The following is a 20,690-nucleotide window of genomic DNA, read 5'->3' as shown; positions in this document are numbered from 1 at the left end:
CATCTGGGAATACAGTGTTAAGAAAGAGAAAGACAGTGTACATTGGTCAATAATGCTGACTCACACTGAACAAGCGGTGTGGTGTTTTGCCATTTGCAGTGTATAATAACAATCTACAGGAAGACATGAGTGGACACTCAGTACCAGGGAATCTAGGAAGCAGCATAGGGACAGATCTGTTTTAATTTAAAGAACCTATTTATTTTATATGTACAGATTATTCATTTTCCATATTCATGCGTTTGAGCATACAGGTTGCCTTAAATTATCAAACAGACATACAAAGTAAATATTACATTAAAGAATGACCAGGAATACTGCTGTTCTCATCTATGACAATACGTCCAAAACAAAAGTCAGAAATTCAGAAGATTTGTGCCGAGTGGAAACTCAGACAAACAGCTATCCACCATCTGATGGAGAGAACTATCCAAACAGTGAAAAAGTCTAATATGAAACATCAACACCAATAACTAAGAGGATGGTCACCTTGCAGTTCTGCAGTGAAATAACACACCTCTGCACAGGCTCAACACTTAACCAGCAGAAGGCTGAGGGTAACAGACACAGTAAAAACCCAATATCAATGTCAACATCTGCAGCCTAGAGCTGAAATAGCTGGTCAAACCTCAGAATGAAGGTCCTACATGATTTGTATCGAAGTAAGTTAGAAAGCTATACAGGAGGGATCACAGGCATCTGTGTAAAACAAACATGTCAAAGTTTAGCAACCAGAAACGGCACAATCACTACAGTTCAGTGTTACAGTAGTCAAGAGCTGTACCTGCAAGAAAGGTGAATGAGAACCAATAATTGCAGAAAGAAGTTAAGTTTTCAAAATAAACAGTTCTGGTAAATATTTGACACATGGAAGGTCACTTGAGAAACTCACCAGGTATCTGGAAGTCTCTAGGCTAATAATCTTAGGAAGAAACTGTCCAGGTATATGGTAGGTCTCTAGGCTGATAATAATCTAAGAAGAAACCGGCCAGGTATGTGGACAGTCTCTTGGCTGGTAATGATACCAAGGACCATTAAGCTGCACTTACGGAAATTTCTTTTGAATGTGAATAAAAAAAGTGAAGACAAGTGACATGATTAGTGCAGACTTAAATACAATTTAAAATGATTAGTGCAACATAATGCAAGACATCTATCCAAGTTAGTGGTGATTCAATCATAAAACCAGATCTGTTGGACTAAGGAGGTTTCCACTGTATGAAATCATGCTGCCAGCCACCTGTGACAGGAATAGAATTCTTCACCTTACTCACTTTTGTGCAAAGTATTACCTACAGCACCTCAAGTCTAACAACATTACCTCTGGCTTCTTTTTTTTCAGCCCTGGACAATAACACTGGGCTATTGTCTTTCATATGGTCCACAATTTCACATAACATGAAATTATAATACTAGGCAGCTTTAGGGGAATGTTCTTGCACCACAGAAGGGAATCCTAGGCATGTAGAGCCTGAAGCTGGGTGTCTTCCATCGCTCTTTTCTAGAAAGACATGGCAATACGCTAATGTCACATACAGTACAGTTCCATAATCCAATGCTTTGGGCATCAGGCTCATATTCTGAGTGCAATCTGAAGCCCTGTTTCCCTGTGACTGATATTTACCGACATAAGGAAAACAAGTAGAAATCACACCAGGAAGTCCCAAAAGAGAACGCCAGCAGACTGTATTCGTTGATTATGAACGCAGTTTTATTTTTTATGAAAAAGCGTTTTCGCTACAAAAGACAATGCAGCTTCTTCAGATAACATTCAAAAAAAACTCTACGAGTTTAAATACACACAACCGGAAATAGAAGTTTACGTCACTAGGTAGTCACTTACCCTATCATCTCACAAAATGTTATAAAAACCTTCCCCACAGATATTCATTAGGTTAATACAAACCAAAATCCTCAAAGTAATTGCATGACAGTAAGATCAGCATTAAAAATCACTCATAAAAAACATCAAGTTCCTCAATTATAAAAATTAAAATATTAATCAAAATAAGCAAAATAAATAACAAAAAACTACCTCAAATAACTACGTAGTTTTAAAACTGCATTTATATTACAGTTTTCATTGAGTCCCGGAGCTTTAAAGGCATTCAAAGATAATTGCCATTCAAGCTCACGGGACTCTAACATCAATGACAATGGCCCACCTCTAATGCTTCCTTGTAAATGGTCAATACCCATAAAGACAAAAGAGTGTCCTGAATTTTTGTCAACATGCTTAGCTAGAGCATTATCCCCTTTATTTTTCTTTATAGCGTATATATGCTGGTAAATACGCTCTCTGAGTTTGCGGTCCGTCTTCCCAATATAGAAGGCTGGACAGCAAACACAGAATGCAGCATAAACAACAGAACAAGTTTGACAATTAATCTTGTGGTTAATGTGGAATTTCCTATTCCCAATGTTAAAAGAATTCCCAGGTTTAATGTACTTGCAATAATTACAAGAACCACACTTAAATGTCCCTTTTTGCCTAGAAAACGAAAATTCATTGCCTTTTCTTTGTACCAGTTCTTTAAGGTTACTATCCCTTTTAAATACTATTAAAGGAGACGGACCCAGTTTTTCAACGAGGTCAGCTGAACCAGAAATAAAATGCCAGTTCTTTTTAATAATAGACATAATAGCCATGGCGTTCACATTAAATGTAATAATGAAGCTGAGATTGAACTGTTTTTCACCATATGTGTGATTCAGGTTTTGAACTTCATTTAATGGAATGTCCCCTGTTGATGTTGAAACATCCTGAATATCAATGCTCAAAGGAGGAGACTGGTCTAAAAGGGGCTTAAAGTAACCCTCAGACCTTTTCAAGCTAACCTCATTAAACAACTCATCAAACAGTTGGATAGGATAACCACGTTTACAAAACATATCCTTCAAAAGAGAGCATTCGATGAGAAAGCTAGGTAAAGTACTGCACATTCTTACAGCTCGGACCAGCTGACCCTTCATAATAGCCCTTTTCTGTCTATATGGATGTGAACTCGAGAAGTGCAACAAAGAGTTGCAATAGGTCGGCTTTCTGTAAATGGAAGATGTTAATACATCAAGCCCCTTGACCAACTTGACATCAAGGTAGTCTATCTCCTTTGTAGAAAAGTTAGAAGTAAACTTCAAGAAAGTGGTGGTTTTATTGATAGTATTTACAAAAACATCCGCACTCTCAGTATCACCTTTAAAAAGGATGAAAATATCATCCAAGAATCTAGTGTAAAAGGTGATAAACTTCATCATTTCAGGATTACAGAAAACGAAGTGCTTCTCCCAAAAAGCGACAAAGAGATTCGCCACACTAGCACCACAGGGTGAGCCCATGGCCACACCCTGTTTTTGCAAGTAAATCTCCTTGTCAAAAATAAAAAAATTGGATGTAAGGACAATTTCCAATAGCTCAGAGACCAAATTAATATCTGACTTTGGTGCCCCCAATTCGGCCAACAATATCCCAATCCATTCCACTGCTTCTATGTGTGGAATGGAGGTATACAGATCTATTACATCGATTGTTAGAAAATTATTACGGCCATCAAAAGGGATTTTATTAATGTTACTTAAGAATGACCATGAGTCCTTACAGATGCTTGGGATTTGTCTGATGTATTTAGACAAAATATTGTCTATAAGCCTTGAACACGGATGAGTCATCGATGAACGACCATCAACTAAGGCTCTCATGGGAGGGTTTGAGGCATCCTTATGGATCTTAGGGATGCCAAACATGACAGGGATTTTAGCGGGAAAGATGTCAATGAAATTATATAAATCAATATCTATCTTTTCACCCAAATATAAATCCCTGTAATAGCCTCTAATACGACCATGAGTGACATTAACCTCGTTCAAAGAGGCCTCACCGTAAGCTGGGCTGTTCAAAATAAGGTGCATTCTATCCTTATAATCGAGCTCATCCATGATTACTAGACCCCCTCCTTTATCCGGTTTAACAACACGGATAGGTAATTCACTCAAATGGCGAAGGCCTGCTGCTTGCTCTTTGGTAATATTGAACTTAGAAAAGTCAATCTTACCCTGTGTTGATGAAAATAAATGCCTAATGTCAACCTCACACATGCTCTCAAACAGTTGTAAATTACCATGCAAGGGTGGGTTAAATAAACTAGGCATTTTAAGACCAAGTAATGCATTAGTAACATGGTCACTGAAAAAAAGTTTCAAATTCAGCTTACGAGTGAAAATTTTCAAGTCAATAATAGCCTTAGCTAGGTTACCAGTGGTAGATGGAACAAAGGTATAGCCCAATGCTAGTAATTCAACTAGATCTGGCTCAATGTCAACCATGGAGAAGTTATAGATCTTAAAGTCACCCTTTAAATTGGTAATTATCCTTGGGAACATAAGGAAAACAAGCAAAGTCTGAGAATCTGACTTTATTCCTGAGGAGTTGAAGTGGTCTCTAGCCTTTCAAATCCATCCTTATCCCAGCAAACACGTTGATGTCCAATGTTAACCATATCTGGGCCACTCGTACTACAGTCAGAAATATCTGGGCCACTCGTACTACAGTCAGAAACCATGTGATAGCTAGCAGGCTACCACCCTGTTTTGTAATAATCTATAAGATTCTGCTAGTGGTCTAACTATTATAATCTCTCATGGGATGCAGCTCATTTGAAGAAGGTACCTCAACTTTCCAAAGCCCCTCACTATATTTTCTATTTTCTGCCTAGTCATTTCCCATGTATCTTCAAAGCAGTCTTACCCCTTTGTTGGAACTTGTCACGCTTCTGTAAATAAAGAGCAAAACAGCTGAAAAAAAAACAATTAACTACACTGGTATGAACTACATCACTTATTTATTAATTCATTCATTCTTTGTTGACTAGGTTAGTCTTACTAAGCTAGTAGCCTCTTTTCAGGGGAGACCAGAGATGGAATTTATACTATTAGAAAATTTGACAAGGGCATCAGGGAACGTCCACTACCCTTTCCAACAAGTGTTGTGGGATCTTTCACATCCATCTAAGCTACCACCAGCTCAAGCAGATGGGGCCTCGGTTTAACATCTCATCCAAGGGACAGCAGGGCCTCGGTTTAACAACTCATCCAAAGGAGACACACTTAGGAGTGCAGCACCTTCCTTATGCCACACTGCAGTGTCTGCAATCTATCTACCTGGTGTGGGAATAGAACCGACAACCTTCTGCATCAAAGTCAAGTGCTATCTGTTGTATCTCTGACACTACCAGTCTTTGACTACCCCCTTTGCTCAGTAAAACAATGACCAGCCTTTTCATCACATGTTCTTCAGTGCTAGTGAAAAACTGCTTTGTTCTACTTCCTTGTATCTGCATCACATCTGTTACCAATTTTTTTAGGGCAGCTTTAGCCTAACAGCTAATCTCTGCTGCATTCTGAGCTGATTTTTCTAGTTCTTATCATTTACGGATCAAGAAGTTGTGAGGTAACACCTGTTGTGTTGTAACTACTGTAAAACTGTTATAAAAGAAACAAAAAACAGTTGAAAAGCTGTGCAAAGTTTAATGAATTACAGCAACTTTGTTCTCCCAATACAAAAGCCTGTTCCAAAAAAGAAAAAGAAAAACTGTGTGATCTGTGCAGTAAACACTGCTGGAAGGAAGTTAGAAACAATAAAGTACTGCATATCATCATTAGAGATGCACAAAAATGAACATTCGCCCCTGTGGGGGCTACTCTTGCATCTTGACATTTCAGACCTTCCCTCAAATAACATACAGTGATCCTGAGAAATGAGACTTATTTGTTCAATAACTAATAAAAATCTTATATATATGAGTCAAGACTGTGCAATTTATATGGGAAGTGACTTAAATTACCACTCTTTAATATACACTTCAAAAAAAAAAAAAAACACTGTCCTACAGAACATCAGTGATGTAAACAGTTGTAATGCATCAGGTGCCTAGAAAGCCAACCTGTGTACCTAGTAAAACATTTGACTGTAAGTGAGGTCCATGATTTCAAAACTAAGCAGTTAGCCTCTCAAGTCTGCCCTTGGGTTTAAGATTCTACCATTCATATACCCCTCTCTGACTCTTCCTCCCCTTTCTCCACCCATCCCCTGCCTTTGGAATTTGGCATTCACAAAGCATTTGTTTCACAAAGAAATGGAAACGAAATATTTGTATCTAAACAATGGAATGCATACCTAAAAAACAGCACTGGATGAAGCAACCATTTGACATTTATTAACTTCATTTTTAAGCATTTGAAAACACATTAGTAAAATATTTCACATAAAAGCATTAGCCAAGGTGACCTTATTTACTGTATGCAGATAAACTTAAACTACAACCACATACATTTACAATTCAGAGAAATGACCATAACATAATCAAGCTCTGGAAAGGCTGGTTTTAGAACATAACATTTTAATTAGTTTGAGTCATACCTCCTTAAAAGCTTCTCTGAATTCCCCTCCAGGGGCCATACCCAGCTGTTCTGTTATGTGAGCAGAGACCTTCAGTAGCAGAATCTGCATCAGTCCAGACATGACTCCATTCTAGAAGTAAAATAACACAGTGAAGGCCAACAGAAATGACGATATCCAAAATAATATGGATTAACAAATAATAGATACACACCTACATACATACACACATGAGAACCTCTTGCGGAGCAATGTACCCCTCAAGAAATAGGCACTGCCATTCATCACAATGACAAATATTGAGAAAACTACAAAAGCACTGAGGAAGAAAGTACTCAAAAAGATATGCACATAGGTAATAAACCAGGAGCCATCATGGAGTGATACCTCTGTGGTGTAGATAAAAGGATATGCACATGGGTAATAACCCAGGAGCCATCATGGAGTGATACCGCTGTGGTGTATATAAAACGATATGCACATGGGTAATAAACCAGGAGCCTTCATGGAGTGATACCTCTGTGGTGTATATAAAAGGATATGCACATGGGTAATAAACCAGGAGCCTTCATGAAGTGATACTTCTGTGACGTATATAAAAGGATATGCACATGGGTAATAAACCAGGAGCCTTCACGGAGTGATACCTCTGTGGCGTATATAAAAGGATATGCACATGGGTAATAAACCGGGAGCCATCATGGAGTGATACCTCTGTGGGGTATATAAAAGGATATGCACATGGGTAATAAACCGGGAGCCATCATGGAGTGATACCTCTGTGGCGTATATAAAAGGATATGCACATGGGTAATAAACCAGGAGCCATCATGGAGTGATACCTCTGTGGCGTATATAAAAAGATATGCACATGGGTAATAAACCAGGAGCCTTCATGGAGTGATACCTCTGTGGCGTATATAAAAGGATTTGCACATGGTAATAAACCAGGAGCCATCATGGAGTGATACCTCTGTGGTATATATAAAAGGATATGCACATGGGTAATAAACTGGGAGCCATCATGGAGTGATACCTCTCTGGTGTATATAAAAGGATATGCACATGGGAAATAAACCAGGAGCCATCATGGAGTGATACCTCTCTGGTGTATATAAAAGGATATGCACATAGGTAATAAACCAGGAGCCATCACGGAGCGATACCTCTGTGGTGTATATAAAAGGATATGCACATGGGTAATAAACCAGGAGCCATCATGGAGTGATACCTCTGTGGTGTATATAAAAGGATATGCACATGGGTAATAAACCAGGAGCCTTCATGGAGTGATACCTCTGTGGTGTATATAAAAGCATATGCACATGGGTAATAAACCAGGAGCCAACATGGAGTGATACCTCTGTGGTGTATATAAAAGGAGATGCACATGGGTAATAAACCAGGAGCCATCATGGAGTGATACCTCTGTGGTGTATATAAAAGGAGATGCACATGGGTAATAAACCAGGAGCCATCATGGAGTGATACCTCTGTGGTGTAGATAAAAGGATATGCACATGGGTAATAAACCAGGAGCCATCATGGAGTCATACATATGTGGTGTATATAAAAGGATATGCACATGGGTAATAAACCAGGAGCCATCATGGAGTGATACCTCTGTGGTGTATATAAAAGGATATGCGCATGGGTAATAAACTAGGAGCGTTCATGGAGTGATACCTCTGTGGTGTATATAAAAGGATATGCACGTGGGTAATAAACCAGGAGCCATCATGGAGTGATACCTCTGTGGTGTATATAAAAGGATATGCACATGGGTAATAAACCAGGAGCATTCATGGAGTGATACCTCTGTGGCGTATATAAAAAGATATGCACATGGGTAATAAACCAGGAGCCTTCATGGAGTGATACCTCTGTGGTGTATATAAAAGGATATGCACATGGGTAATAAACCAGGAGCCATCATGGAGTGATACCTCTGTGGCGTATATAAAAGGATATGCACATGGGTAATAAACCAGGAGCCATCATGGAGTGATACCTCTGTGGCGTATATAACAGGATATGCACATGGGTAATAAACCAGGAGCCTTCATGGAGTGATACCTCTGTGGTGTATATAAAAGGATATGCACATGGGTAATAAACCAGGAGCCATCACGGAGTGATACCTCTGTGGTGTATATAAAAGGATATGCACGTGGGTAATAAACCAGGAGCGTTCATGGAGTGATACCTCTGTGGTGTATATAAAAGGAGATGCACATAGGTAATAAACCAGGAGCCTTCATGGAGTGATACCTCTGTGGCGTATATTTTTATTAATTATATTTTAATAATTAAATTTTACAACATCCACTGTGCATCTGAATTCTCTTTTTTATCGTTGTGATTAACAGGTTGAGTTGCTGCATTCTTTTTTCAGATGTGAAATAAATGAAATCAGTTAGGAAAAATAAAACTATACACACGAAAAAGCATAGGAAACATTTGAGCATATCTGCACCTACACATGCCAATAGAAAGCTTTTTGCTGTCGTTTAAAAAGGAGTTTTGTTTTGTTTCTCTGTCGTGCTGAAGCATGTACACCAGTAAACCTTCCTCTGCCTTTCTGTGCACTACACAGTCCATCACCTTAATATTAATACGAAGATGTGGCCCCCTGCACAATATGATGCTAGGCTGATGCATTACCATTCTTACTGGTTTTACATTCATAAAACATTCATCTCTCCAACCTCAGTGCACTGCAAAAGACATCTTATTATGTCCAGTTAATGTCACCTTCTACTTGAACCCATCATTTTGTGTAATACCATCCTGGCCAGAGCCTTTGAAATGGTCCATATGGATCAGAGTTCTACCATAGTTAACAAATGTAAACTAAACTAAACTATGTCGTCAACATATTACTACCCTTATCCTGACCAGATGTCCCCTTCTACAAAGTCAGATTACTACATTTGCACATAACATTCATTGTATAATGATACATACACCAAAAGGCTTATGTGGTATGTTGTAAAAAGAAACGAACATCATTAGGGAAGGAGTTCATACTGTAAATGTAACAGCACATCTAAGGTCATCTTTAACTGTTCCTAAATTTAAGCATGTTATAAATGTAACAGAAGCATCCAAAAATCTTCGGTATAAAAGTAAATTCTGGCTTTAGGAAAATATAGTTCATAGGTTCATAGGTTTATACTAGGCTATCTGCCCTAAGGCATTTATAAGCCTAGCCCAAATTTTTGTGGCTTACGCCACCCCTTATATGAAAAAATACTGTGCCCATTAGTTTGTTGTGCCTCTGTCCAGCAGTGACACAGAGATGATTCCCGGGGTAAACCTACGATCTCCCATCCACAGGTCTAGATTTCTCTTGAACAGAGTCAGCGAGGTGCTCTGCCTCACATGGACCGGGATTTTATTCCACAGCATAGGGAGTCTCTGAGTGATAAATCTATCCCTCCAGCACGTCCTATTTATATCCGTGCTAAGGTTTAAGTCGCTTGCTCTAGTGGTTTTGGTGGATTTGGATTTTTGAGGTGGAGCATGTCCATTAATTCCGGGTTGGACATGGCCTTGTATGTCAGGCACATGTCACCTCTGAGCAGGCGGTATGCGACTGAATAGAGCTGGAGTTTCTTCAATCTGGCAGCATATGACAGATTTTGGAGTCCCTTTATCCTTTTGGTGAGGAACTTTTGGGGTCTCTCCAATTGCTGCAAATGTCGGGTGAGATACATCCCAAATGGGGCATTGTACTCGATCATTGGTCTGATAAGTGAAGAGTACAGGGGAACAATGACCTCACTAGATCTGGATGTGAATCCCTTCATGATCAGGTGGGCAATGTAGAAGGTCTTTCTAACCACTTTAGCAATGTGAGTGTCAAAGAAAGGCCACTGTCAACCTGGGTCCCCAGGTCCCTGATAACCTCTTCTGTGCTTAGTGGATTGCCACCTATATGGTAGCTTGGGGTTACCTTGTTTTTCCCGAAGGGTATGACTATACATTTTTTGGCATTTAACTTCAGGCCATGGCTCTTGCACCAGCTATCTGTTTCCGTGAGTCCCTTCTGAAGGATATCCGTGTCCGATGCACTTTCCACTATGGCGCCCAGTTTGCAGTCGTCTGCAAACTTTGTCAGCCAAAGTCCTCCCATGTTGGCCTGTACTTCTGAGAAGTAGATGCCAAACAATAGGGGGCCAAGGACCGAGCCCTGTGGGACACCACTTGTGACCGGCTTGGAGTCTGACACAGCGCCAGCAACTCTAACCCTGTGGGTTCTGTCCTTAAGCCAGTTTGCAACCCATCTTGTGACATAGTTGTGTCAGTATCCCTGCTGTAACACATTGAAGTATGAACAATAGTATCCCTACTGTGGGAGTTTCATCACATGAATCAGAATTACTCACAGGAAGATGTCAGACCTCCAGCCCAGATGTTCTAGCACTCTGGCATCCCTAGGGATATTTGGGAACAACATAACATACAGGTCATTAAAGGGAACAAGTCTAAACATTTTAGGGGTGCTTTGGTGTCAGTCTTGCATTATACCAGAGTTCCACTGCAGGGATAGATGACCTCTAATCAGAAGACAGCATTAAGCTAATATCTAGAATACACTAAGTTGTCATTACATCAGAAGTAAGTCATACCTCATTAGATAATGCAACAGTTCTGTTACTGTACATAGGATGAGGCCAAAACTCCATATAGAGACAAAGGCAATGGACTGCTGTGTAAATCAGTAGTGAGATGCCGTGAAGTCCTGGAGGCTAGAGTGGAAGTTGTATGTGTGTTTTCTACATTATTATCTTCTTATAATTCTTTACAACTTTTAGTAAGAATTGCCACAGGTGAACCAATGCACAGTTCATAAACAGGTGCCAAAGGCAATTTTCTGGAAGACCTGGGTTAACATTCTGGCATTATACTCCGTTTACTTTGCAGAGATTGAAAATGTAATTGGATGCCATTACAGCAAAATTAAAAGTAATACATATTTATCAAGAAATTATTTCCATTTGTATCATGTCATGACTCAAATGCCATGACTTGAAGCAACTAAAGTGCTGTTGTCAAATTCAGCTCCAAAATCATTAAAAGCAGAATAGCATTTTATAACAAAATATCAGTTTTTCTACACCAGAAATGTTTGTAATGAAATATGGAAGGTGAGCTGACAATGGACTTTTATACAAAGGTACCATATTCAGGGGTTAATGCACACTGTTGCTACTGGAGACGACTGTACATGACTTGTTCTTGTGAACCAAGTAAAACACAGGTCAAAAGCATACCTTTAGAGTTGTCATTACTTCAAAACTACGCATCTTGAATATTTAATTACAGAAGGCAATTTTTTTATTTGTTTTATGTCATGGTTCAAATTACATATTAAGAAAAGGCTGAAGTGGTAAAGCCAAATTCAGTACTGAGCTGAACTGAAATTCTTCAGGGAAGAAAAGTAATCAAGTGTATTTTTGTAGTCAAAGATCTTGGCTTCAGTGGCTGAAATGTCTGTAATGAAATCTCCAAGGGGGGTTGACTAGTGGCCTTTTATACACAGAAAGGAAATGAAGCAGTTCAAAGACTTTCACTGTTAATCTGACATTTTGCGTTGCACACCATTTCCATGGAGAAGGTTGTGCATAACTCATCAGGATGTCATTGCATCAAAAGAAAAATCATAAATACTTCATCAGAAAAAGGATTTTTGAATAGTATCAAATCATAATTCAATTTTCATGGTGAATCATGCAAGTAAAGGGGTTAGTCATATTCACCCCTGACATCCATAATGGCAGAATAGCAATCTTAGGTGTATTTTGTAGCGGAACATCCTGTTTTATATGCTTGAAAGTTCCATACTGAATTATCGAACTGAGCTTATATAAGGCTCTTTATACATGGTTAAGAAACGCACAGGCTACTGGTATTCACTGCCACAGACTGAATTTGCATTATACTTTATACCCATTAAAGGAGCTGTATACAACCCCTGATCATAATACAGAAAACAGCACCCATCCAAAATATATATATTTACTGAGTTGTCATTACATCAAAGAAAATCATACTTCTATCAGTAGTAAAAATGATTTCTTTTCAGCTTTAAGACTTATGGTAAAAATACCAAGCCTGAAGCAGCTAAACTAGTGGAGTGAAATTCAGTATTGAATTACTCAAATATTCCTAAGGGTAAAATAGAATCCTTGGCCACATTTTGTAGCTGAACATGCTTTTTATCAAAATCCCTTTTATTAAAACTTACCATAAAACCACATGACACATGAACAACTCACAAATTGTAATTACAAGCAAATGAGAAGTATCACCATAAAAAATTATTTGAATTTTCACTAACGAAAGAATCAAAACATCCTGTTCCACAAGGTGGCAGATATTAAAGATGGACCTCTTCATTATCTGAAAGAAAGAGGTCACTTTGAAACATCATCAATAATGTAAATCGAAAGGTGAAAAGTACTTCTGCTACTACAACTTCCTCAATAATCCTTTGGGTGAGCTCTGCCCACTAAATGAGACAATTTAATTTTTTTTTTTAGTTGGTCCATGAACTAGTGACTTTCTGTGGCAGATGAGGCAATGCAGACGAACTCTGCTTTGAGTGACCTTGCACAAGAATTTCATTACCAAAAGAAATAAAGGAAAAATATGAAGGATGCAGATGGCCATGAATGGGCTGGAGCATCCCTCAATAGCCTTCCAGTAACATGACAATGGAGAAAAACAATGTGCTTAGTGTTGTTCAGGAATGTCCCTTAAGACAACTGTGTCCCCATACCCTGCTCTCTGAATATACTATCTCTATGGTAACACCAGCAGGAGCAAGATGTAGTAAAAGTAGACATTTGCTTAGTCTGTTTGCCAATAAACTGGATTCCCTGGGATGCAGACTACCACCTTAAATTAGATGTTAGTCATGGCACATTTTAAAATTGTCATCGCCTCCTGGCAGAGGGCATATTCAGTCCCAACTTGTTTAATGAGATCCCAAACAACAGATTTGTCTGCCTGGAATGGCAGGACTCCTGAAAGCAAGAATCCTTGGAAGGTGGTAAAAGACGAAAAAATGCACAAACCTCCAAGAAAATGGCCACACAAGCAGTATGCAGGCAATAAGAGCCAGTGAAGCCCTGAAATAATTCAATGTGTGCTTTAAATCAAGCCAACACGTCCAATTCAGTACAAGGATGCTTTCTTTATTCAAACAAACAAGTAGATACAAGCACTTTCATTCCAAAAATAAAAGCAGGAACTTCATCAGATACAAGGAAAGTAAGTACTGAAAGTAAGTAAAGAAGACACAAGGAAAGTAAGTACTTTTAAGTTTACAATTATACTGACATTTCCTTGAATGTAACCACTTGTGACCTCTTGGCAAAAGGTTTTATGTTTGTTCCTAGTCAATACTTAAACACTGTGAATACACTGGTTGATTTAAAACTTTATGTGAGGAAATTGAATTTATAGGTTTTGTTTCAAGGGGTAGAACAGGTATGTCAACCACTCAAGGTATCCAGTTCTTACAATCCCCCCACCCATCCTATTTAAGCATCCTTTGAGAGAGTTTGTGAACTCGATATTAGAAATCTGGGTAGCAGGTTTAGAAACAATAGTTTCAGTAATAATTTAACTAAGAAGAGAGAGATGAGCTTAATTGTTTGAAACAACCATATGGCATCAGAATAATGAAACCAGATAAAGGGGGTGCGGTTGTCATTATGAGAACTGATGACTATATCAACAAAATGAAATTTATCTTGGAGACAGATACTTATTGTGAAAGTTATTTAAATGAGTTAAATGGCAGGGATGTGGGAGGGGTGATGGATGTAATGGAGGGACGTGGGAGGGGTGATGGATAGAATGGAGGGACGTGGGAGGGGTGATGGATAGAATGGAGGGACGTGGGAGGGGTGATGGATAGAATGGAGGGACGTGGGACGGGTGATGGATGGAATGGAGGGAAGTGGGAGGGGTGATGGATGGAATGGAGGGACGTGGGAGGGGTGATGGATGGAACTGTGGGACGCGGGAAGGGTGATGGATGGAATGGAGGGACGCGGGAGGGGTGATGGATGGAATGGAGGGACGCGGGAGGGGTGATGGATGGAATGGAGGGACGCGGGAGGGGTGATGGAGAGACACGGGAGGGATAGTAAATCGAATGGAGGAGGATCATTTCGTGCTAAGTAGGCTGCTGAATAGCCAGGGTGAGGTGGAAGTAAGAGGGATGAAGCAGAAACATGCAGAAAAGGGACTAAAGAGAGTCCAGTAACCGTGTCAGTGAAGGAGATGGGGAAGTGAATGTTACTTGAGTGGGAAGAAGTGAAAATTATATTCAGATTGTAAGAAGAGTGAGTGACTAAACTATAAAAGAATAGTAGGGACAATAAAGGAGGTCTTGACAAGAAGAACAAGAAATAAGGCAAGGAAGATCTGGTGGCAAGGAAAGACAGTGAAGCTATGGATTGGTCGACTATTACAAGGTAGTAGGGCAGAAAGAATTTATAAGAGTCTAGGTGTATTTTGAGCAAGTAAGGCTATGGCAAAATTAAGAGAGTAACTGAAAAAGAAATATGAAGTAGGGATGTTTTTGGTAAGAAGTACAGGAAGTTGCCAAAAGCCAGTAGCCAGGGGGCTGCAAAGGACTGGGCAGAAATGACAGTTGATGGGGATGCAGTGAGGAGGGGGCTGACCAGTTGCACATGCTGTGGTTCTGTCCTGAAGTCAAACGGGTTGTGGGAGGAGAAAGAAAAATGTGGACATGGAAGCAGACACCAACATGAACTCTGGGGCAGAGGAGTTGGACTGCAGATGGGAGAAGAGAGTGGAAATGCAATTACTAGCAGGCAGTAAAGACAGAGCTAGTAAAAGAATGCAAGGGAGAGGAGATAAAGGAGTCTGGAGAACAAAGGTACAGAGTTTGGGTGAAGAGAGCTTGGATAGGATTTGTACTTATTCATTTATATATTAGTTCCATTTGTTAACCAGGGCAGAGCACTGATCAACATGGACCATTTTCTTAAGAGAGATTTAGGTTTCTGTTGGCCGGCTCTGGGTGCGAGATGCCACAGTGGCCCTACATACAATAGCAGAAAGGTGGGAGATGACTAAAAAGATGAAAACTGGACAAAGAATGGAAGAGGGTAAGAGAGGCAGGGGTACTCAAATAGGAAGGGATACTGCAGATGTACAGCTGGGAGGGTGGAGGAAAAGGCTCCACTGTCAACAAACAGCATAAAGGAAACAGAGAGGACAGATAGTGGGATGTGGAATTTGTTTCCACTCCTTTGATCACCACCGTTTCCTTAAGGGAGTATGCATTTCCACTGCTACAGAAAGGGAGGGAACAGTGTATTCAGAGACAAAGATGATAACCTTGACGGGGAACTGGATGATATGGGGTAAGACATGCTTGAAGATACTTAGGTGGTGTGGTGATTAATATACATGATTACGTGAAGTTGGAAAGTACCAAAGTATTTGATAAATTACATTTATTGTAGTTCCATAATCTTGTCCCAGTGTGAGGGCGTTCATGTCAAAATGTGTACCTTAGTTACTGGAAATAAAATAAAACGATGATGGAAGAAAAAATATTAGTATACCGGAATGGAAACCAGTGCAAGTCTAATGTGGCGATGTTGTGGGAGGGGTTACACTATACAGTGTTAAATTACTTGCATTGTACAGGGCCGGAATGGAAACCAGTGCAAGTCCAATGTGGCGATGTTGTGGGAGGGGTCACACTATACGGTGTTAAATTACTTGCATTGTACAGGGCCGGAATGGAAACCAGTGCAAGTCCAATGTGGCGATGTTGTGGGAGGGGTCACACTATACGGTGTTAAATTACTTGCATTGTACAGGGCCGGAATGGAAACCAGTGCAAGTCCAATGTGGCGATGTTGTGGGAGGGGTTACACTATACGGTGTTAAATTACTTGCATTGTACAGGGCCGGAATGGAAACCAGTGCAAGTCCAATGTGGCGATGTTGTGGGAGGGGTCACACTATACGGTGTTAAATTACTTGCATTGTACAGGGCCGGAATGGAAACCAGTGCATGTCCAATGTGGCGATGTTGTGGGAGGGGTTACATTATACGGTGTTAAATTACTTGCATTGTACAGGACCGGAATGGAAAGCAGTGCAAGTCCAATGTAGCGATGTTGTGGGAGGGGTTACACTATACGGTGTTAAATTACTTGCATTGTACAGGGAAGTTTTGGTGCATTTTTTTCTGACGGAATTTTATGAGAGGGTGAAGAGTTCTAGTACAGCTTTTAATTGGTAGTGTAGGTGGTTTAACTTTTGGATATTAAGGAGGTTTGGAAAGCTCTCTGCTTTTGTATGTAGTTGCAATTAAGTATCAGAGTGAAAAGTAGCCAAACACAGTGAGTCAGAGCAGGCCCAGTGGATAACAAAATACAATCTGCCTGTCACCTGCAGTGTAATCCCCAGTGCAGCGGAATATGTGCAGCTGCTAATGTTAGTTACCTAGCATGCAGCTTCTAATGTTAGTTACCTAACATGCAGCTTCTAATGTTAGTTACATAGCATGTTTTATCTAAATATCTCCTGTGTGCAGCTGCTAAAGTTAGTTACTTAGCATGCAGCTTCTAATGTTAGTTACCTAGCATGCAGCTTCTAATGTTAGTTACCTAGCATGCAGCTTCTAATGTTAGTTACCTAGCGTGCTTTATCTAAATATCTCCTGTGTGCAGCTGCTAATGTTAGTTACCCAGCATGCTTTATCTAAATATCTCCTCTTGGTCAAAAAAGTTATTTTATATTTAAATTAGCTTGTTCCAGTAAGGCAACACACGCACTCGGTTTATAAAAATCAGCTGTGCCTAGCTTCTGTCTCAGTGCACACTTAAGATCTAGATATCTTCAGTCTGTGTCTGCATTCTACCTCAGTTAGTTTATATTTAGATAATTCACGGCAGACACAGCATAACTTTACTTTCAAGGTTCTGCCTCATTCATACACTACAAGGGTTGACAAAATTTGACGCACCTCTTATTCTGGATGCTTTGAATTTCACTAGACACCTTCTTCCAAAAAGCTGCTGAAAAAAAGGGGGAGTATTTATAGAGATAAAGAGGTGCTGCCGGTTTGTTGTTTGCTTTTATTTTATTATATGACAGTGTGATACGAGTTCAGTTCGGTGTCACTCTTGGTTGAGAGTCTTTGGGCTTTCAGGGGTTAGGCTGAGGGAGCAGAGCCTGAGCTGCTCAATTAAGGTGTGTGATAAAAAAGCAAAGTAAGAAAATGAGCAAATGCAACTGCAGCAGAGTATAAAATTAACCCTCCAATATTGTGAGGCAAAACATTTTCATGATACTACTTGTGAAAGCACAGGCCTATATAATTCAATCCCACACAACCAATTAATATATAATGGCACAGTTTAAAATCTGCACCAATGACACAAATTAATATTGTAAAGACAGTGGGTATGGTCTCATGATCTGTACTGCTGACCACTGAATTAATAGCACCTGGTAAAATGGGCACTACTGCTTTAGGATATAACCCAACTAAGCTTTACATTGAACAGTAGAGTAGAGTTACCATTGGCTTCTCAAGATTTTACCTACATTACTCAAGACCAGTCCCTTCTAATGTTCTCTCACCATCATCAACTGAAAAAGGGACAAAATCATTTTGCATACACATGCACAACAGGAAGGGCTAATGACACCTTTCCAGTCTCAATGTCCCTCTGTCTGACTTTACGTTACCTCTATGCCATCATCCAGACCAATCAAGCACATCAAAAATACAATTACTGCTGCTTCTTAAAATAAGCCATTTGCAATGTAAACTGTCATGCTTAAGTCAAGCGGCTTAAGTAGTAACTCTTCATAAAGTGGATACTCTCAGTTAATAAGTCGCCAAGTTCAATGATTACCCTTATACATTAACAGATAAACCACTATCTTTTTAAGCTGAGTAACAGAAGGCTATAGCACCAAGTCACACTTGAATGGAGTTTGACTGTTGGCCTGCGTACCTCTAATAGCTGTCTGGGGAGTATGAGAAAGAGTGGACGCAGCAGGCTTGCTCACTCTAGGGGGCAGGGAGGTGGCTGTAGTTTGCAACACAGGTGACACAGAGGAAGCATCATGTGCTCAATCATCGGAGTTCCAAGCAGGCCAAACTCATGCTACACTGCTACATAGCGGATAGGAAAGTATTATGTGTAGGCACATTTCCACTCGGAAGTGACAACCTATTTTCTGGACTGAACCATTCCAGCATAGCTGATGGCTAAAAATCAGGAGCAGTACAGACAGCACAACTTACCGGCAATCAGCTACATGAGCCTGAAAGAACTGCTGATGGGGAGATGGGTGCTTGCACAGGGAAAGGGCAAACCATCTCTCAGGACCAGAAAGCTAGCCCACTTCTAGTCTCCTGACTTTCAATGGGGGATTTGGAGCTGAAGGCTCTAGGCAGGAACAAATGGGCTGTAGGGCTATCGCCTTGCCAGAGAATACCTGCCTCCAGTTACATCTGGATGAATGGGCCATAGTGCTAAAAGCAGAACAGCCATCAAGCAACGTTTGAGAGAAGGAAAAAAGATTATTACATTATATTGTGCACTTCAAAGGATTAAATACTTGAAATGGGAAATAAAACAAAGGCAAATATGGATGGTATTCAGAAAAACACTGTCTAGAGCTATTTTGGTCCTATTCCTAGCCATTAACTAAAATATTTACTGTAGTTGGTCTGCCATTGCCTTTAAAAGCATTTAGCACTCAGTACTCAGTCTGTAAAGTCCACTCTGCACACCTCAGAGGGAAAAGTGCTGCTGCATTTACCCATATCAGTAGGTGTTCACATTCTTCACTGCTGCAGTAGCGTAAGGAGTTGTATCCTACAAAGGATAAAGCAACCAGCCAGCTTCCAGAAGCTTTTATCTCCTCCGTCACTCTCAGTCTGGCTGCTTAAAGGCTAAGCCCTCTTTAGAAGGAGCTGTATAAACAGCTAGCATGACTAATGACTAGAAATCTTCTGGGATTTCTTGTCCTTAATAAAAAAATGGGAAACTCATCATGAACTAAACGAAGCTATACATATCAAAATCTAACTTTCTATCCACTAGAAATATATACAAGAAGGGGGGGAGTTGTGCAGCAGCTGCAACACTGAAGAACTCAAACATTTACTGTTATGGGTAAATGCATTAAGAATTCAAACATTTACTGTTAGGGGTAAATGCATTAAAATTTGAATATTTACAGTTATGGGTAAATGCATAAAGAATTCAAACATTTACGGTTATGGGTAAATGCATGAAGCATTCAAACACTTACAATAATGGGTAAATGCATGAAGAATTCAAACAATTACAGTTATGGGTAAATGCATGAAGACTTCAAACTTTTACAGTTATGGGTAAATGCATGAAGAATTCAAACATTTACAGTTACGGGTAAATGCAATGCGAATACGAACATTCACTGTTATAGGTAAATGTATGAATAATTCGAACAGTTACTGTTATTGGTAAATGTATGAAGAATTTGAACATTTACTGTTACTGGGAAGTGCAACTTACACAGCTGTAATATGTTCATTATTCTCACTGATGCAGTAGCCTATGGGTAGACTACCAAAGTTTATCCAACCTGTGAGAAGTATAATGGCCCAGAAGCCCCTGGAGAATGGTCCTAGCAAAGCCTGCTCTGGACTTGGAAAAGGAATCCAGTTTGTATGGTTTTGCAAATGTATAGATAAAAGACCAAGTTGTTGCCTCTGGAATGCTTCTGGAATCCACCTCTAAGTATGCTATCGTAGAAGCTTAAGCTCTTATGGAATGGGCCTTAACATTGCCTGGAATCATGACTGTAACAAAACGCAATAGCAGAAGACAAGAAACTAGGAATCATCTTTTTAGACACAAGTTAAACTTTCTTAGTTCCAGAACAGGAAATAAAAAAAGAATTATGTACTTACCATAACTTGGAATCTGTGCTATCCAGTGTCATTATTCATCACAGATGGGTCTAGGATCTGACCTCAAATCTGAGCCGGCACTAAAAGACAGCTCCAAAGCTCATGCTCCTCCTGTTCCCAATATCCCTTGGTACCCACAATCCTCAAATCAGAGGAGATCACAAGTAGCCGCAGGCTCAAAAGGTTGTTGCGTCAAAGACTGCAGCACCAGAGTGAGATCCCATGGAGGGGAAGGGTCTTTGACAGGAGAACTGAACAAAAGGACCCCTTTGAAGAAAGCCTTGCATAGCCTAGACAAGAAAGTGGGATTTCTGT

The 20,690-nt window shown here is 39.9% G+C and overlaps 1 protein-coding gene across 5 annotated transcripts in view; it reads right to left on the bottom strand.

The window, feature by feature from the left end:
• The window catches only part of TRABD (TraB domain containing), a 788,001-nt gene that overhangs the window by 319,621 nt on the left and 447,690 nt on the right, over positions 1-20,690 (bottom strand). For all 5 annotated transcript variants that reach the window (XM_044088787.1, XM_044088786.1, XM_044088788.1 and 2 more), the window contains exon 6: positions 6,413-6,523. In XM_044088787.1, coding sequence (XP_043944722.1) covers positions 6,413-6,523 — 111 coding nt within the window. The remainder of the gene's footprint in view (positions 1-6,412; positions 6,524-20,690) is intronic.

The sequence above is a fragment of the Protopterus annectens genome, chromosome 11.part0, assembly GCF_019279795.1.
Source record: "Protopterus annectens isolate FY-2018-M chromosome 11.part0, PAN1.0, whole genome shotgun sequence".
Lineage (NCBI taxonomy): Eukaryota > Metazoa > Chordata > Ceratodontiformes > Protopteridae > Protopterus > Protopterus annectens.
Note: the sequence above shows the minus strand (reverse complement) of the source record. Positions and strands in the feature narration are given on the sequence as shown.